At 40.6% G+C, this 19,714-nt stretch overlaps 1 protein-coding gene across 2 annotated transcripts; it reads left to right on the forward strand.

Moving 5' to 3' along the window:
- The first annotated feature begins 13,899 nt into the window (after positions 1–13,899).
- LOC123137463 (uncharacterized) lies at positions 13,900–17,183 on the forward strand. Of its 2 annotated transcripts, none has more exons than XM_044557235.1 (5): positions 13,900–14,090; positions 14,173–14,314; positions 14,425–14,547; positions 14,633–14,717; positions 16,379–17,183. In XM_044557235.1, the coding sequence occupies exons 1-5, from the start codon at positions 14,002–14,004 to the stop codon at positions 16,546–16,548; spliced, it is 609 nt and encodes a 202-aa protein (XP_044413170.1). In that variant the 5' UTR covers positions 13,900–14,001; the 3' UTR covers positions 16,549–17,183. The 2 variants fall into 2 exon arrangements, with proteins under 2 accessions (XP_044413170.1, XP_044413169.1); XM_044557234.1 differs by having other exon boundaries at positions 13,904–14,090; positions 14,170–14,314.
- The last annotated feature ends 2,531 nt before the right edge of the window (positions 17,184–19,714 follow it).

Below are 19,714 nucleotides of genomic sequence, written 5' to 3' on the forward strand. Positions count from 1 at the left end.
AGGAACAATTTTGGTAATAACGCGTATAGAGGTAATTTTAATCCTAGGCCGTTTCCTAGTAATCCCTCTAATAATTATGGTAATTCCTACAACAATTCTTATGGAAATTTTAATAAGATGCTCTCTAAGTTTGAGATTAGTGTTAAAGAATTTATGAGTTTGCAAAAGAATTTCAATGCTTTGATTGAAGAAAAATTTCTCAAGATTGATGATTTGGCTAGGAACGTGGATAGAATTTCTCTCGATGTTGATTCTTTGAAACTTAGATCTATTCCACCCAAGCATTTCCATTGATGAGTGCAAAGAAAGAACCGCTAAGATTCATGCTAAACGAGATTGGTTTGTAAAAGCGTGTTCTTCTAGTTTTCGTGAAAATAATGATGAAGATCTTAAAGTGATTGATGTGACTCCTATTGAATCTTTGTTTTCTAATATAAATCTTGATAAAGATGGGACTGGAGATGAGTCAACTTTAGTTAAAAGGCGTCCCAATGATTTAGAGTTTTTAGATCTTGATGCAAATATTGATAAAAGTGGGATTGGAGAGGTCAAAACGTTAAGTAGCAACGAAACCGCTCTTTTGGATTTCAAGGAATTTAATTATGGTAATTGTTCTTTAATAGATTGTATTTCCTTGTTGCAATCCATGTTGAATACTCCTCATGCTTATAATCAAAACAAAGCTTTTACCAAACATATCGTTGATGCTATGATGCAATCTTTTGAAGAAAAGATTGAATTGGAAGTTTCTATCCCTAGAAAACTTTATGATGAGTGGGAACCTACTATTAAGATTAGGATTAAAGATTATGAGTGTCTGCTTTGTGTGATCTGGGTGCTTCCGTTTCCACAATTCCAAAATCTTTATGTGATGTGTTAGGTTTCCGTGAATTTGATGATTGTTGTTTAAATTTGCATCTTGCGGATTCCACTATTAAGAAAGCTATGGGAAGGATTAATGATGTTCTTATAGTTGCAAATAGGAATTATGTGGCTGTAGATTTCATTGTTCTTGATATAGATTGCAATCTTACATGTCCTATTATTCTTGATAGACCTTTCCTTAGAACGATTGGTGCAATTATATATATTAAAGAAGGAAACATTAGATTTCAATTTCCATTAAGGTAGGGATACTTTCCTAGAAAGAAAATTAAATTTCCATATGAATCTATTATGGGAGCCACTTATGAATTGCATACTAAAGATGACAATACCTAGATCTATTCGTGTTTTATGCCTAGCTAAGGGCGTTAAACAATAGCGCTTGTTGGGATGCAGCCCAATTTTATTTTTTGTTCTTTGCTTTTTTGTTTCTGTTTTGCTTTGAATAATTCATCTAGCCTCTGGTTAGATGTGGTTTTGTGTTTTAGTGTTTGTACCAAGTAAGACCTTTGGGATAGCTTATAGTGATAGTTGTTCTAATCTTGCTGAGAATCAGAAACTTTTTCGCCCAGGAAAATAATTTTCATAATTCACAAAAATGTGCTTTTGATCTGATTCTTTTTGCACTGGATTTCTACATAAATTTCCCAGGCTGTCCTAATTTTTCAGAATTTTTGGAGTTACAGAAGTATTCGAAGTTTCCAGATTGCTACAGACTGTTCTATTTTTGACAGATTATGTTTTCTTTGTGTTGATTACTTATTTTGATGAATCTATGTGTAGTATCGTGGGGTATGAACCATGGAAAAGTTGGAATACAGTAGATATTACACCAATATAATTAAAGAATTAGTTCACAACAGTACCATAAAGTGGTGATTTATTTTCTTATACTAACGGAGCTTATGAGATTTTCTGTTGAGTTTTGTGTTGTGAAGTTTTCAAGTTTTGGGTAAGGATTTGATGGACTATGGAATAAGGAGTGGCAAGATCCTAAGCTTGGGGATGCCCAAGGCACCCCAAGGTAATATTCAAGGACAACCAAGAGCCTAAGCTTGGGGATGCCCCGGAAGGCATCCCCTCTTTCGTCCTCATCTATCAGTAACTTTACTTGAGGCTATATTTTTATTCGCCACATGACGTGTTTTGCTTGGAGCATCTTTTATGATTTAAGTCTTTGCTTTTTAGTTTGCCACAATCATCCTTGCTGTACACACCTTTTGAGAGGGACACACATGAATCGTGATTTATTAGAATACTCTATGTGCTTCACTTATATCTTTTGAGCTAGGCAATTTTGCTCTAGTGCTTCACTTATATCTTTTTAGAGCACGGCGGTGGTTTTATTTTATAGAAATTGTTAAACTCTCGTGCTTCACTTATATTATTTTGAGAGTCTTTTTAGACAACATGGTAATTTGTTTTGGTTATAAATTTAGTCCTAATATGATAGGCATCCAAGAGGGATATAATAAAAAACTTTCATATAAAAGTGCATTGAATACTATGAGAAGTTTGATTCCTTATGGTTGTTTTGAGATATGAAGATGGTGATATTAGAGTCATGCTAGTGAGTAATTGTGAATTTGAGAAATACTTGTGTTGAGGTTTGTGATTCCTGTAGCATGCACGTATGGTGAACCGTTATGTAACGAAGTTGGAGCATGAGGTATTTATTGATTGTCTTCCTTATGAGTGGCGGTCGGGGACGAGCGATGGTCTTTTCCTACCAATCTATCCCCCTAGGAGCATGCGCGTAGTACTTCATTTTGATAACTAATAGATTTTTGCAATAAGTTGTGAGTTATTTATGACTAATGTTGAGTCCATGGATTATACGCACTCTGTCCCTTCCACCATTGCTAGCCTCTCTAGTATCGCGCAACTTTCGCCGGTACCATACACCCACCATATACCTTTCTCAAAACAGCCACCATACCAACCTATTATGGCATTTCCATAGCCATTCCGAGATATATTGCCATGCAACTTTCCACCATTCCATTTATTATGACACGCTTCATCATTGTCATATTGCTTTTCATGATCATGTAGTTGACATCATATATGTGGCAAAGCCACCTTTCATAATTCTTTCATACATGTCACTATTGATTCATTGCACATCCCGGTACACCACCGGAGGCATTCATATAGAGTCATATTTTTGTTTTAAGTATTGAGTTGTAATAGAAGTGTGATGATCATCATTATTAGAGCATTCTCCCATGTGAGGAAATAAAAAAAGGAGGCCAAAGAAGCCAAACAAAAAAAAGAAAAAATGAGAGAAAAGGAGAGAAGGGGCAATGTTACTATCCTATTTCCACACTTGTGCTCCAAAGTAGCACCATGGTCTTCATGATAGAGAGTCTCCTATTTTGTCAGTTCCATATACTAGTGGGAATTTTTCATTATAGAACTTGGCTTGTATATTACAACGATGGGCTTCCTCAAATCGCCCTAGGTCTTCGTGAGCAAGCAAGTTGGATGCACACCCACTTAGTTTTTCTTTTTTGAGCTTTCATAAACTTATAGCTCTAGTGCATCTGTTGCATGGCAATCTCTACTCGCTCACATTGATATCTATTGATGGGCATCTCCATAGCCCGTTGATATGCCTAGTTGATGTGAGACTATCTCCTTCTTTTTCTCTTCTCCACAACCACCATATTCTATTCCACCTATAGTGCTATGTCCATGGCTCACACTCATGTATTGCATGAAAGTTGAAAATGTTTAAGAACATCAAAAGTATGAAACAATTGCTTGGCTTGTCATCGGGGTTGTGCATGATTTGAATATTTTGTGTGATGAAGATGGAGCATAGCCAGACTATATGATTTTGTAGGGATAAGCTTTCTTTGGCCATGTTATTTTGAGAAGACATAATTGCCTTGTTAGTATGCTTGAAGTATTATTGTTTTTATGTCAATATTAAACTTTTGTTTTGAATCTTATGGATCTGAACATCCATGCTGCAATAAAGAAAATTATATGGATAAATATGTTAGGTAGCATTCCACATCAAAAATTCTATTTTTATCATTTACCGACTCGAGGACGAGCATGAATTAAGCTTGGGGATGCTTGATACATCTCCAACATATCTATAATTTTTTATTGTTCCATGCTATTATATTATCTGTTTTGGATATTTTATATGCATTAATATCCTATTTTATACTATTTTTGGGACTAACCTATTAACCTAGAGCCCAGTGCCAATTTATGTTTTTCCTTGTTTTTGAAAAAACTTTTCCGCCGCCACAACCTTCTGTACCAGTGAGATCCCATCTAGGGACCTTCTCGGGCACCTTGCCGGAGGGGGATTCGATCACGGAGGGCTTCGACATCAACTCTATTGCCCTTACGATGAAGCGTGACTAGTTTACCACAGACCTACGGGTCCATAGTTAGTAGCTAGATGGCTTCTTCTCTCTGTTTGATTCTCAATACCATGTTCTCCTCGATGTTCTTGGAGATCTATTCGATGTAATACTTTTTGCGGTGTGTTTGCCGAGATCCGATGAATTGTGCATTTATGATCAGCTTATCTATGAATATTATTTGAATATTCTCTGAATTCTTATATGCATGATTTGATATCTTTGTAATTCTCTTCGAACTATTCGTTTGGTTTGGCCACCTAGATTGTTTTTTCTTGCAATGGGAGAAGTGCTTAGCTTTGGGTTCAATCTTGCGGTGTCCTTTCCCAGTGACAGTAGGGGCAGCAAGGCACGTATTATATTATTGCCATCGAGGATAAAAAGATGGGGTTTTCATCATATTGCTTTAGTTAATTCCTCTACATCATGTCATCTTACTTAATGCGTTACTCTGTTCTTCATGAACTTAATACTCTAGATGTAGGCAGGAGTCGGTCGATGTGTGGATTAATAGTAGTAGATGTAGAATCATTTCGGTCTACTTGACACGGACGTGATGCCTATATTCATGATCATTGCCTTAGATATTGTCATAACTTTGCGCTTTTCTATCAATTGCTCGGCAGTAATGTGTTCATCCACCGTATTATTTGCTATCTTAAGAGAAGCCTCTAGTGAAACCTATGGCCCCCGGGTCTATTTTCCATCATATTAGTTTTTGATCTACTATTTTGCAATCTTTTACTTTGCGATCTGTAAACCAAAAATACCAAAAATATTTACTTTATCGTTTATCTATCTCTATCAGATCTCACTTTTGCAAGTAACCGTGAAGGGATTGACAACCCCTTTATCGCATTGGGTGCAAGTTGTTTGATTGCTCGTGTAGGTATTCGGTGATTTGTGCATTGTCTCCTAATGGGTTGATACCTTGGTTCTCAAACTGAGGGAAATACTTATCTCTACTTTGCTACATCACCCTTTCCTCTTCAAGGGAAAAACCGACACAAGCTCAAGAAGTAGCAAGTCACCCAATGCACCCTCCTGTATCTGTCTCTCAAAGATACAAGCGCGAACATACATACCAGTAATGCAACAAGGATTATACTGAAATCTTGCTTGAATATCATGGTTCAAACCACCAAAAATACCATTCATTGTATCATCCTCGGATTCTTCTATGTCACAATGATGCATATAAGATTTGAACTCTTGGTAGTAAGCATGAACAGTGTTACTGCCTTGTTTTAATTGTTCCAATTTGCGATGATAGTAAGAAGGAAAAATGTTATCTCATTACAACTTTCAAATCTTTCCAAGTTGTGGGTTGGTTATAATTTTTTTCTTGCAATGTACACTCCACCAAACAAAAGCAAAACCAGTAAATGCTCCAGTGGCAGCTCTTACTCTCTCAAGTTCGGAAAAATCATGGTGACTAAAAACTTGTTCTACTTCAAGCTCCCAAGCTAGATAAATAGCAGGATTAAATCTACCCTCAAAGGATGGTAAAGAGATAACCTGACCATGTGCTTGTATGTGTTGTCCCACCTCTCATGATGGTGAAGATGTATCCGCCGTCCAAGAACTTCTATCTTCGAAACCTGTCATGATTAGTATAAAGAACACACAAAATTCGCGAGTAATGTTCCTATGAACTACTAGGATGTGGTGGTCAAGCGCTTAGAGTAAAGCAAATATCAATATCTTATAAGTTCTTACCATGGAGCAGGTGATGACAGGCAACCAGCGGTGTCAAATAACTCCGAAGATTGAGTAAAGCGATTGCCAGGGAAATGCACGCATACACGGTGTAGAAATATGTGGGGCTTGGAAGGCTTAAATATTTGGTAGCAAAAGATTAGCAATAATCAATTCAGAGATGCTATATTGGATAAACGCTCAATGACGGTACTGTGCTGATTCTAGGCTAGATCGGACTAGAGACGTGAGCCTAGAACACTAAGGAGGTCACAGCGTAGCACAACTAGCATCAATAAAGGATATGAAGTAGCTCTGGACAGCAAGATAAAAATGAAGATCACAATAGCAGTAAAGATAATGATGTGAAACAACTGCCAAGCAGGATATAACAACAACTTTCTCTTCAACTTTCCTCTGGAAATGTTTGTGTTTTATGATAATTTTCTCAAGAATGGCACTGACTCAAGCTTTCAAACGTAAAAAGAACCACTCAATTCTAAGTTGATATGAGGAGTCAAAAAATTCTAAAACTAGCCTAAAAACTGGAACAAGCTGTGTTCACGAACTTCGGAGGAAAAAAAAGACCTATTTAGAAGCCTATTTTGAGGTGTGAAATATTGAAATAGTTTTTGCAACTATTTAGATGCGGCTCGTCGCTAGTTTTAATTTGAATACTCACGGAGCCTAAACGGATTTTGTATGAGGAAGATATGCCTGTTTTACTGAACAGTGTACAAAACAAATTCCAATTCGAATTCAGCTACGAGATTGAGTCTAAAATAGATCCAATTTTTTCCCTCTTTTCTTTTCCTCACATTTTTTATTTTTCTTTCTCTCTTTTTTTCCTCTGACTTTTTTAAACTTATTTTCTCTGTCTTTTTTTCTCTGTCTCCCTCTTTTCAAAACAAATTAGATAAGATGCGGATTGGATTAAGCGAAGATGTGAATGACCCCAACTATGATTATGACAATGAACAGTGGGTAGCACGTGGTGGAAATTAATGGATGATGGACTGTGGAAGGAATAGCGATGCAACGGCGGCGTGACTAATATGAACAGAACTCGAAACTCTAAACGAACTAGACACTAAGACCAGCAACTCGACACGACGATGCAACCGATAATTTAATAATGCAAACAACTAAAAGAAAATTGTAAAGGTTCATACTGGCTTGAACAAAGGATAAATAGATCTAACATTTTTTGGGCTTTTTCTTGGACAATAGGTAAGAAAATAAATCTAATCTAGGGAAAACTAGAAATTCTCACTGAGCAACCAAACAACTGATACCACTTGATAGAGGCGAGGGTGTCATGATCTTTCGATGAGATGATAACTATCGATTTGGTGGAGATGACTTTGATGATCCGACTACAAACATGCAACGATGTTGCGCCTTAGCAATCACTAAACCAACTCTGAGAGGTTATTGACCATGCTGGAGCACGATCAACCTGACCATGGAGGTGTATTCCTGCAAGCAATCGAAGAACAAGCAAGAATATGATAAAGCAATCTGAATATTGCGAATATAGATGAAGTGTTGATAAAAGTGGGGATCCGAAAGCGGTCTTTGTCTGGTCGTTGGACACAAACGAAGTACACGATGTTATAATGGCTAACTTTTAACTAAACAAATCCCAAGGAAAACTAGATGGATATACTTATATAGGAGCAAGGGGTGGCGGCCAAGGAGGTGGGAAGACATCCCAAGGCAGCCTAAAACTAAACCTAGGTCGTACAAGGCCCATGGTCCCAAGTGGAGGTGATGCAACACCTTTAGACTTGTAGTTTGACTCAGATTCTGCGGTAGCGTCAGATTGTTTTGTCAATATCACAACGCTCCAGACGGATTTGAAGGTTAATCCAATTGGGTTGAAAGTACCACAAAATCTACTTTCCAACAAAAAAAGAATCCCCCAATTCGGAGTCCGGATGAAAGAGTTCTTGGCATTTTGAGTCAAGTATGTCTGTGTAGTCCGAATCTGAGTTCAGAACGTGTGGGATTTGGACTCTATTTTCTCTTGGCCTAAAAGTGACGTGAGAGGACTTTTTGAACATCACCTAAACTTCTCTTTTTCCCTTATCTTCATATGTGGAATGTACAAATGTCCCATACAACTGCAATTAGACATGACGCAAAAGTCCGTGAAGTATTTTTGTTCTGGATAACATAAATAAATTATTGCATAGTTTGCATTAGAAATCACCTCACAAATATGCATGTATGCAATTTTTTTGGCCGTATCCAAGGTAGTCATGTCCTCATCACTTCATCTATCGTGATCTCACCCAAAACTTGAAAACTTCAATCACACAAAACTTAACAAAACCTTCATGAGATTTGTTAGTATAATAAAGAAAATCACCAATCTAAGTACGGTTGCAAACACATTCATATTTTATTATTGTATTATACCTGCTGTATTCTAAATTTACCATGGCTTATACCCCCGATACAATCCATAGATTCAACAAAATAAGCACACAATGCAACGAAAATAGAATTTGTCAAAAACATAATAGTCGTAGTAATCTGAACTCTACCCATACTTCTGTAACTCCAAAAATTCTGAAAAATTAGGACAACATAGGCAATTTTTATATCAATTTTGTGTAAAAAATTCAGAAATTTATCAGACTTCTATGATTTTTAACAATTCTGCTACTGTGCGCAAAAGTTTCTGGTTTTCAACAAGATCAAATCAACTATCACCCAACATAATCCCAAAGGCTTTACTTAGCACAAACAATAATTAAAACATGAAAAACACAATCATAACAGTAGCATAATTTTGTGAACACTCAAAAAAAAGAAAAAAGGAAAAATTGTTTTATTCATTGGGTTGCCTCCCAGCAAGCGCTATCGTTGTATGCCCCTAGCTAGGCATAATAATTTTAATGATGCTCAAATGAAAGACAAGAATTGAAACACAAAGAGGGCATCATGAAACATATGACAAACACATTTAAGTCTTACATACTTCCTATGCATTGGAATTTTATAACCAAACAAATTATCAAGACAAGAAACATCTAACATATGCAAAGAGGAGGAATAAAACATTGACGGTCTCAACATAACGAGATGTAATTTAGTAATATAAAATTTCTACAACCATAATTTCCTCTCTCATAATAATTACATGTAGGATCATAGTCAAATCAACAATATAACTATCACATAAAATATTCTCTTCATGATCCACATGCATGGAAAGTTCACACTCTTCCAAAATAGTGGGATTGTCATCAAATAAAGTCATGACCTCTCCAAGCCCACTTTTATTTAAAAAAAGCATAAGATTGAACACTCTCCAAACATGTGGGATATTTTTTAGCTAAAGTGGACACTCTTCCCAATCCACTCTTAATATTATCGCAAGCATATTCATCATGAGGTTTAAATAAATTTTCAAGATCATAAGAATCATCATCACCCCAATCATGATCATTGTTATAAGTAGTGGACATAACAAAACAAGCATCCTCAAGCTTGGGGTTTTGCATATCACTGACACAATTGGCATTAATAGAATTTATAATAACATCATTGCAATCATGCTTTTCATTCAAAGAGCTACCATGAATCTCCTTGTAAATTTCTTTGTTTAACACTTCATCACCATTTTCAGATTCATGAATCTCAAGCAAAACTTCATAAAGATAATCTAGTGAACTCAATTCACTATCAATTAGTTCATCATAATTGCATCTTTTAAAAAGATTAGCAAGTGGATGAGGATCCATATCAATAGTTTTTTAGCAAGCGAAGATGCTAGCAAATAAAAGACACATGGCAACACAAGCAAAGAGCCAAATGGAAAAAAGGAAAATATTTTTGTATTTAAAAAAAAGATTAGAAGTGGGGGAGATGAAAACAGTAGGCAAATGGCACATAATGAAAATTGCAAGGATATGAGATTTGTGATTGGGTACCTGATAGATGTTGATGATGTCTCCCCGGCAACGGCGTCGGAAATTCCTTTGACATGGCTTAGATCTGTGTTGGTATTTCCCCAAAGAGGAAGGGATGATGCAACATATCTACGACAAGTATTTCCCTCAGTTATGAAACCAAGATTATCAATCCAGTAGGAGAACCAAGCAACATTACATTAATGGTACCTACACACAAAGAACAAATCCTTGCAACCCAACGCATAAGAGGGGTTGTCAATTCCTCCTCGGTAAAAATATAGATTAAATTGTATGAGTTTGGATAAATAGATCTGAATAAAACATGAAATAAAATAAGTATTTTTGAAATAATAGATCTGAAAACAATATGATAAAACATAGACCCGGGGGCCGTAGATTTCACTAGTGGCTTCTCTCGAGAAAATAGCATATGGTGGGTAAACAAATTATTGTTGGGTAATTGATAGGAGAACAAATAATTATGACGACATCCAAGGCAATGATCATGTATATAGGCATCACGTCCAAGATTAGCAGACCGAAATGATTTTGCATCTACTACTATTACTCCACACATCGATCGTTGTCCGGTATGCATCTAGTGTATTAAGTTCATGGAGAAACAGAGTAATGCAATAAGAACAATGACATGATGTAGACAAGATCTATTCATGTAGGAATAGACCCCATCTCTTTATCCTTAATAGCAATGATACATGCGTGCCTCGCTACCCCTTCTGTCACTGTGTGAGGACACCACAAGATCGAACCCATCACAAAGCACCTCTTCCCATTGCAAGAAAAATCAATCTAGTTGGCCTAACTAAACCAAAGATTCGAAGAAAAAATACAAGGCTACAGCAATCATTCATATAAGAGATCAAAAAAAACTCAAATAATATTCATGGATAGATCGGATAATAAACCCGAGCTTCATCGGATCCCAACAAAACACACCGTAAAAAGTCATTACATCAAATAAATCTCCAAGAACATCGAGGAGAACATTGTATTGAGAATCAAAAAGAGAAAAGAAGCCATCTAGCTACTGCCTACGGACCCGTAGGTCTATGGTGAACTACTCACGCATCATCGAAGGAGCATTAATGAGGATGATGAAACCCTCTGTGATCGTGTTCCCCTCCGGTGGAGTGCCGGAATAGGGCTCTAGATTGGATCTTGTGGTTCTGGAACTTGCGGCGGCTGGAATTGTGTTTTGTCGACTCCTTTAGGGTTTCTGGAATATCTGAGAATCTATAGAGCAAGGAGGTGGTGGAAGAGACCTCCATGGGCCTCGCCACCCATCAGGGCATGCCAGGGGCCTCTGGTGCGCCCTAGTGGGTGGTGGGCCCCATGGGACTCCTCCAGGTGCTTCCTCGGCTCTCAAGTTGTCTTCTGGTCCAAAAAAATCTCCAAAAAGTTTCGTGGCATTTGGATTCCGTTTAGTACTGATATTCTACGAAGTAAAAAACAACAACTAGCACTGGGCACTATGTCAATAGGTTAGTCCTAAAAATGATATAAAGTTGCTATAAAATGATTGTAAAACATCCAAGAATAATAATATAACAGCATGGAACAATAAAAAATTATAGATACGTTGGAGACATATCACTATTTTCCCGCGAAAAAGATAGAGCACCAATTCATCAGGTGCCTAATAACTTTTTTGTATTTGATTTCCTAGAGCTTATTAATTTTTTTCACTGCCCAAAAGAGGCAAACAGGGTTGCACACTCTTTAGCAAGAAAGTCTTTTGATTCCCAAATTTTCATTTCTTGGGATGATGAACCTCCTGGTTTTTTCTTAGCCAAACTAATTAAAGATGTACTCCCTCAGTCCCACAAAGTGTAGCTTGCAAAAACGTCTTACATTGTGGAACATAGAGAGTAACTATTATTTGAGTTTTAATAAAGTGTGCCACAATTACAAAAGTAACCGGTGAAAGCCATGCTCGACGGTGTTGATGTCAGTGATGGTGATGTCCGCGAGCATCGTTTCCCTCTTGGGTCGTCATGTGGATTGTGCCCCTTCCACCTTTGCCTCGGAGTGAACACCCTTGGTTCGATCTTCCGGATCTAGCGATGGTGGCGCTTTGGTGTCGCTGTCTTGGGAGTCATGGTCTTTCTCAACAGGTTGTTGTGGCTGCGGTTCATGGACGGAGGCGGTGGTGCCTATGGTGTGGGTGCATAGCATCGATGGGCGTGATCGGGTCTCTTCTTTCTTTGGTAGACTAGTTTCCAGTTGTCATTCGGGTAGGTGAACTTTCCGGCATCCGACGAGTCGGTTGTCTTCGTGCAAGGGCAAGACGGCAAGTGGTCCTGTTCGGCGATTGATGAGTGTTATTGTGACAAGGTTCGCCCCTTTAAAAGTGGATGATGGCTTCTTCCCCTGTGTTGGTTGTCGCTTGTCTATTTGCATTGTCTTGCCTCGGCCTCTGTCAACGAGCGTTTCAATGGGTGGGGCTCCGGTAGGTCAATTGACCATTTCCTTTTACCCTTTTACCATGTATGTTCAACCGTTTGAGGTTTCTCTTCGGCTCCTCTATAATGTGTTGGTTTCTCTTTGTATATAAAGGGAGGCAAAAACTTATTTCTTGATATCTAAAGCAAGAGCTAAACAATCAACATACACCATCAAGGTCTGAGGTGATATCTACGATGCATGAAGGGAGGTCTTCGTTGGTGACAAGTGCTGCTTTTGATGACTGCTATCAATGTCCTTGAACTTCATGCATGTTATCTATGAGTTCTGTAATAGAGAGAGTAATCATATTGCACATGAGGTAGCAAAGCTAGCTAGATACTCTCATTCAAATGTTTGGATGGATGATGCCCCTGGGAAGTAATCCCTCTTGTTATAAATGATGTCACAATTCTTACAAATGAACAAATTGGGAGTTGAATTAATAAAAACATACATCATCAAGGGTGATAGCCTTTAGTTTGCAAAAAAAAAAGATGATAGCCTTTAAAGGAAGAACTGAAACCAAGATATTTTTTCCCCAAGAACAAATAAATCATACTCCCTCTGTTCCAAAATAGATGACTCAACTTTGTACTAAATATATCATTATTTTTACACAAAGATTCACATGGATAGTTTCTTTGTTCCCTTTTCTTCTTCTTTTTAACGTTTGATCGAGTCCCTTTTTTTTCATCGGCACCGTCGCCGGACCGTCTTGTCTTCGGTGGCCATAGGGTCATGATGACCCTTGCTGGCAGGAAAGTTTTCTTTTTAGATGTCCCTTCGAGTTTTCTTAGGCTTTGTGTCCTTCTCACGAAGATGAGATGACGACTGCTCCCTGAAGATGGAATAGGGTTCTCCCCGTGGAGCCCCCGTCTCGGTGGTGGGTCTAACATCGTCGGTAGGCCTGTGGAGGTGTGTCTCCAGCGAATCTGTCCTTGATGAATTTGCTAGGATCTGATCATAGTTTGTCTACGTTCGTGTGTCTTCTGGTAGGATCCTTTAGATCTACGCTACTCTTCAACGACTACTGTTGTTGTCCTCGTGCGATGGTCCTATAAGGACTTGGCATGACGACTTTGCGACTGTCTATTACAAAATGTTTTGTCTGTCTCTGGTGAGGAAGGGGCGACGACGGCGGCACGCCTTCGGCTCGCTTTAGTCGTCGCTAGTTGGTCTATGGATCTGTATGTAATTATTATTTTTTATGTTTATTGTATTGTCATGATTGAAAATGAATAGATTGAAAATATTCCTGCAAAAAATTACGAGGTTCACTTATATGTGCAATACTTGCACAATCTAGATATACCTTGGACAATCCCAACTCAATTTTTGAAAGTATAGCAAGTGCTAAAGAAGGCAAGCAACTCAATTAAATTAGGAAAAAACAGAACAAGACAAAAGAAAATGCCTGCATAAATATTCATGTGAAATCTTAATAATATATTGTATGACTTAGATGTGCAATACTTAGGGTATATCTAGATATGCTTTAGTAAAACTGTATTTATAACGGGGTTTTCGCATACAAGGATTATGTACTATCATACTACACGTATGTAGAAGAATTTATTCAATAATCCTACGAACCAAACAGAAGACATCTCGCCGTCGCCAAAGAGTGCCCCGCCGTGCGAATGCCATCTCCGCCGCCTTCATTCTCATCGCTATGCCGCCGCCTGTTCTTCCTCCTGACCATCCTCTTCCTGCTCTGCTCCGCGCGCAGGTGCGCTTCTTTCGTTGCCTCCATCCGCGGCTCTTCCTTGTACTGTGCGCCAACACCTCCCCCGTCTGTACCCCCGCAGCAGCCTGGAGGAGGTCAGGGCCCTTAGCGTCGGCGATGAGCTGGTGGGCGAGGCCATCCCGCTTCGCTACGGCCGGAGGCTCTACAGGCTCGCCGGGCTACGGCCGCCCGCGTGGTACGAAATCAAGATCTCCTACCCGACCTCCGTACGATCCCGCCCTTCCCATCGACTGAAAAAAAAAAGAAGAAGATAAGGAACCTTTTTCACCAGTCAGTTGCAGCTTCTGGCTGCTGAAGGCTCTGCTTGTGTTTATAGATACCGTCCAGCTTCTCCATTCGCCTCGTGAACGATCCTAATGCCGTTGAGGATTTGGGGAGTAAGAACAGGAGGTTGCTCAACACGGAGAAGATAGTTTTCAAGGCTGAGAGCACCAGGCCGGTTGGTATTCAGTAACTCTTTAACCAGATCTGTTGTTAGGCTGCAACGATGATTTTACAATGTCTGTTTGTGATCGAGAATTTAGGTTTATGTTCTTGTCATGGTGGAGCCTGAGGGTGTGGTTGCAAAGCCAAATGTGCCAGAGCGAGAGCTTGCCCTGTTCAACATTGGTATGCTGGTGCCGTTCCATTACAGTTTATTTCCCTAGTGATATTTAGAACTGAATAGCCATTGGTATGCTAATAGCAGTGTTTATATATGTTTCCTGTTTCCGCTGGTATTCATTCATATCCGATTAGTCTAACTAGGACAGAAATTTTAGTAACTGTAGTGACCATGCTGAGCAAGCTTACCATTAGGTTGGTCTGGTAGGTAGTTTGGTCATTTTTGTGCAACACCATAGAATGAATCTTAGTTTCAGCAACACGTTTATTTGAAATCTTGGCTGACCTTACTCATTGCTCAATGTTTGTTACCCGGTTTAACTAGGAAGAAAACCTCAATACTAACAGGCTTAATAAGTGCTTGAAATTTGGATAACACCTTTCACACAACAAAATAATTTACCGATTTTGTTCCCTTCTTCGAATAGGAGGTTGCACTCCTGGCCTCGGCATCGAGCAATGCACACTGTCTCTTTATTTATTGGTTGAGTTTAATACAAAATTATCTCATCATAAAGACTGAAGCAATACACCCATGCTACAACTCATGCATCAAAAGTCTACTGCTAAGCCGCCATCCATGTTGGGGAAATAAACCCTGTGCTTAGTTAAACTCGTCCATATCCACCAACAAAGAGCACACACTCCCACAAGAACTTGCGTCTTAAGCGGTCTATCAATACCCAAAAGTCAATTCCCGAACATATTAGAAATACTTCTATGCAGCACAAGGTTCAAAGCCACAAAAATCTCTCACCACACTAATCGAGCAAAGGGGCATGTGAAGAATAGATGTGGCATCAGTTCTTTTTTACAAAAGCAATATGTTAGCCTCCCTTCCAAGTGTGTTTCGCCACATTATCATTTGTTATAATCACTCCAAGCACAGACTTTTTGTGAAGGATAGCCTGAAATACTAATTTATACTACTAATTAACCTGTAATACTAATGTGTATGATTAATTGTATGGGTGAAGGAGATGACCTGCAGCCTAGGTCACTGGCTTTAATGGATAAAAATTCGAGAGTGGTCTTGAGAATTGGCCCTAGTAGAGATCTTGGGTTTATACATTATGAATTCCAACAGAAGCAATTCTCAGTTGGAAATATCTAAAACGGGCTCTTGCACATTGGTTCTATACATAGACCTTGGAATCTTCGATTTAGGTTCACGATTCCTCGTTTTCGTCCTGGCGATTAATTTTTTTATACAGGTAAGCTTGGTTACTCCAAGGACATGTGAATTAGCATAAATGAGTAGGTGCAGTGATACTGTACACATAAACAACAATAACTATAAGTAGTAAGTTTCCGTATTCACAAAGCAGAAATGTGCAGCTTATTTACTCTGAGACCATCTGATGACATCAATAAGTAGGCCCAAACCTGTCTGGTAAACTCTGGCTTGCGCATATTCAGTGGTTTCTATTATAAATCATTCACCGTCGTCATCTCACGAAAGGAATTTAGAAAATTGCATAGCATGAGCTTCACTGAAAATAGTTCCAGTCATTCTCTTTGAATTTGTCAAATTATTAGATCTGGTTATCCATTTCTATGCTCTTGGCCATCATTGCCTGCCCTTGTATAGATTATATTGATAGTTTGATGCAAGCACCTAAACAGCATTGTCTAATACAATGTGTGTGATTTCCATTGTTGTGCAGTTTGCGACGAACTTTTGCTCGGGATCCCACATTTTGCCTGGTGGGTGGGAACTGCAGCATTAATTTGCATTGTGCTGGCATCAATAGCACCATATTTCCTCCCGCTGTACAAGCTACTTAACTATGAAGCTGCAGAATTGACCAGCGTTGATGCAGCTAAGCTTTCGTGATAAGGCTGAAACGTTACCTATGAATGTTCAGTTTTGTATAGCAGGCTAGTAGTATACATCGGTACATGTACGGATGTGGAGTTTTTAAGCTGGAGCTCAAATGCTCCCGCGTGAACAGTAAATTCGAATTTAAAAAAATCAGAAAATTCTGAAATCTTTTTCTGGCAAACTTTAAAGAATGTTTGGAGTGCATGCAAAAATTCATAACAAAATCACATTGGTGCAAGGCGTGGTAAAAAAAATCGATACTATGAAAATGTTACTTTCAAATGCATTTTGGAGCTCTGATTTTGTGTTTTTTGCCATGACTTGCTCCCATGTGATTTCGTGATGAAAATTTGCATGCACTTCGAACATTTCTTAAAGTTTGCCACAAAAGAAAATCAGAATTTTTTGCTATTTTTTGATTTTACTGTTCATGACAGGAGCATTTGAGCTCAAGATTAGAAGGATACTTTCGCCAACCTTCTTCTTTCTATATTTTTGCTTTCTATTAGTCGCAGTTGTACACAAATCTGATGGTGATGCACCCTAGAGTTCAGCACTAGATAATTTTTGGCTATTTTAGATATCTATCACTCCATGTAGCAAACCCCAAATTTCCCGTGAATTTTAGATGTCATTTTCCATCTTCATTTTATTATCGTGACTCATAATCAAGACATCATCTTGATTGAAGATCTTTTAGAGCATCTCCAACAACCGCGCTATAGTGCCGCGCGCTAAAAACCTTTTTGCGCGCGCGCGCCGTTCCAGCAGAGCGCAAAAATACAGCGCGCGCGACTCGCCGGGCATTTTGCATATATGGATATTTTTGACAAAAATGAACATGTAAAATTTGACACAAACAAGTTGATGAATAAAAATTCATGCCCACAAGTTCATCAAAATCATGCCCACAAGTTCATCCAACCAAGTTCAAATGCAAACTAAAAGTTCAAGACATGAAAGACACATCAAGCCTCATCTTCATCTTCCTCTTCTTCGTCTTCGTCCTCATCTTCCGAAGACGACTCTTCCGCCTCCGAAGATGAACCTTCCTCCCTATCCTCATCACGCACCGCATCATGTGAAGCTCCGACGGTGTTGGCAAGATCTTCAACGGCATCTTCATGGGAATGTGTGTGAGAAGCCATGGCGGCCGGAAGTGCACCCATGGCGGCCGGAGGTGCACCCATGCCTCCCATGAGAGAAGCAAAACTCATGCCTCCCATGGTGGCCATAGCGTCGGAGGGTGCTCCAATGCCACCCATGCCTCCCATGGCGGCCGGAGGTGCATCCATGCCTCCCATGGCGGCCATAGCTTCGAAGGGTGCTCCAAAGCCACCCATGCCTCCCATGGCGGCCGGAGGTGCACCCATGCCTCCCATGCCTCCAAAGCCACCAATGCCTCCCATGGCGCTGTAGTCATCCGCGGCGGCAAGAAGAGGCTGCGCGCGAGGCCGACGCTCGGCGGAGCTCCGGCGGTGGCGACGCCAGCGCTCGCTGCGCTAGGGTTTCCGGCGGCGGCGGCGGCGGGGGGGTCGCGGATGTACAGCGGGGTGAGCGGGGCGCCGGTGTGCGCGTCCATGGCGGGGGGCAGGGCGCCGGCGCCGGCGCGCGCGGGGCGTAGGACGAGGAGAGGGAGAGAGTGCGGGCGCGAGCGCTCGAGTGTGCCGCGCGCTGTAGCTGGCTCCAAATACACCGCGCGGATAAGTGTTTTTGACCGCGCGCCCAGCCCGTTATCGCGCGCGCGCCGTTTTTGCGCGCCCGCTGGAGCGAGCCGCCGCGTTGCGCGCGCGCTAAAAAGGCCTATTTTGCGGCGCGGCGCTAGTTTAGCGCGGCTGTTGGAGATGCTCTTAGGCCCTAATGATCTGGAAACATGATTTGACGTTGGCGCTACAAGTTTTGGGTACTCCCATCTTGTTACTGTCTTTTCAGTCATACCTTTCCTGCACTTTACAGCCTCTTACTCTACCATAAACACATTTTCAGGGTTAAACTTTGCCATACAAGTTTGACTACTGTCTATGGCTATTGTTTGTGTCATTGCCACAACTATGGCATGTCAGACTTTCTTAATTCGCTTCACATGCCGTAGACTCAAATCTTGCCAGGGTTACAGCCACTAATTTCACCAAGCCATTTGTGGCTTTTGACAACTTAGTAGACAAGGTGTGGCAAGGTTCTGCTAATTGTGTTTACCCAAAAAACAGTAAAGAGTTTGCTACTGCAATTTTGTATCAAGTAAAAAAAAAGTTTCATGCACATCTGGAAAAAGTTAAGAAGCTACAAGGAAATACTTGTGGTTTAGGGTGTGCCACACCCCCTTCCCCTGCCATGCAGGCCCCACCATCCCCGCTGGTAGGCTTCCTCAGCTCCATCAGCTCTGCGGTGGAGCCAATCCTGGCCACGCCGGGCCCGCGCAGGGGCAGGGCGGCGCTCCCTCCCAACTTTCTCCCCGTCGCAGCGTCCGCATCGCCAAGTCTGACCGAGGACTAGACTCTGAAGCCAAGGCCAAGCGAGTACTCCTTCGCCTAGGGCTAATCAAGGACGACGAGACCCTCTGCGACTAAATCATGGACAAGTACAACAAGCTGTTCGAGCACCCCCTCGCCGCAGATGTCGTCCGCGCGTTCGCCGACTTCTATGGGTGGCAGGTGCCGCAATCCGTCCTAAACGTCCTTGCGCCGCCCTTGACCCTGCCATGCCCCTCTGCGGCATGATCGCGGCCCGCGTGCACGCCCCCAGCGCCCCCAACCTCTCCCAATGAATGACAATCTCAAAGTAATCTTCTGGAACGTGCGCGGTCTCAACAATGGAGCCAAACACGCAGCAGTTCATTCTATAATTGCCTCAGCTTCCCCTTGTATTGTATGTCTTCAAGAAACAAAACTTGCTTTGGTCTCATTGGAGCTTGTTCGCGATACTCTTGGATCTTCGTTCGATGGTTTTTTTTGGCTACCCGCGGATGGCACCCGCAGCGACATCATCCTTGCCTGGAACAACGTCGTGATCTCCCTATCCAATCCAATTGTTGGCGATCATCACGTCTCGGCCACGATCACTGCCACCACCGACGGCGCCCACTGGTGGATCACCGGTGTGTACGGTCCCCAAGGTGACGATGCCAAGCCCGCCTTCCTTATTGAGCTGCAGCAGCTCCGCACCTCCATCGCCGGGCCCT

The sequence above is a fragment of the Triticum aestivum genome, chromosome 6B (assembly GCF_018294505.1).
Source record: "Triticum aestivum cultivar Chinese Spring chromosome 6B, IWGSC CS RefSeq v2.1, whole genome shotgun sequence".
Classification (NCBI taxonomy): Eukaryota; Viridiplantae; Streptophyta; class Magnoliopsida; order Poales; family Poaceae; genus Triticum; species Triticum aestivum.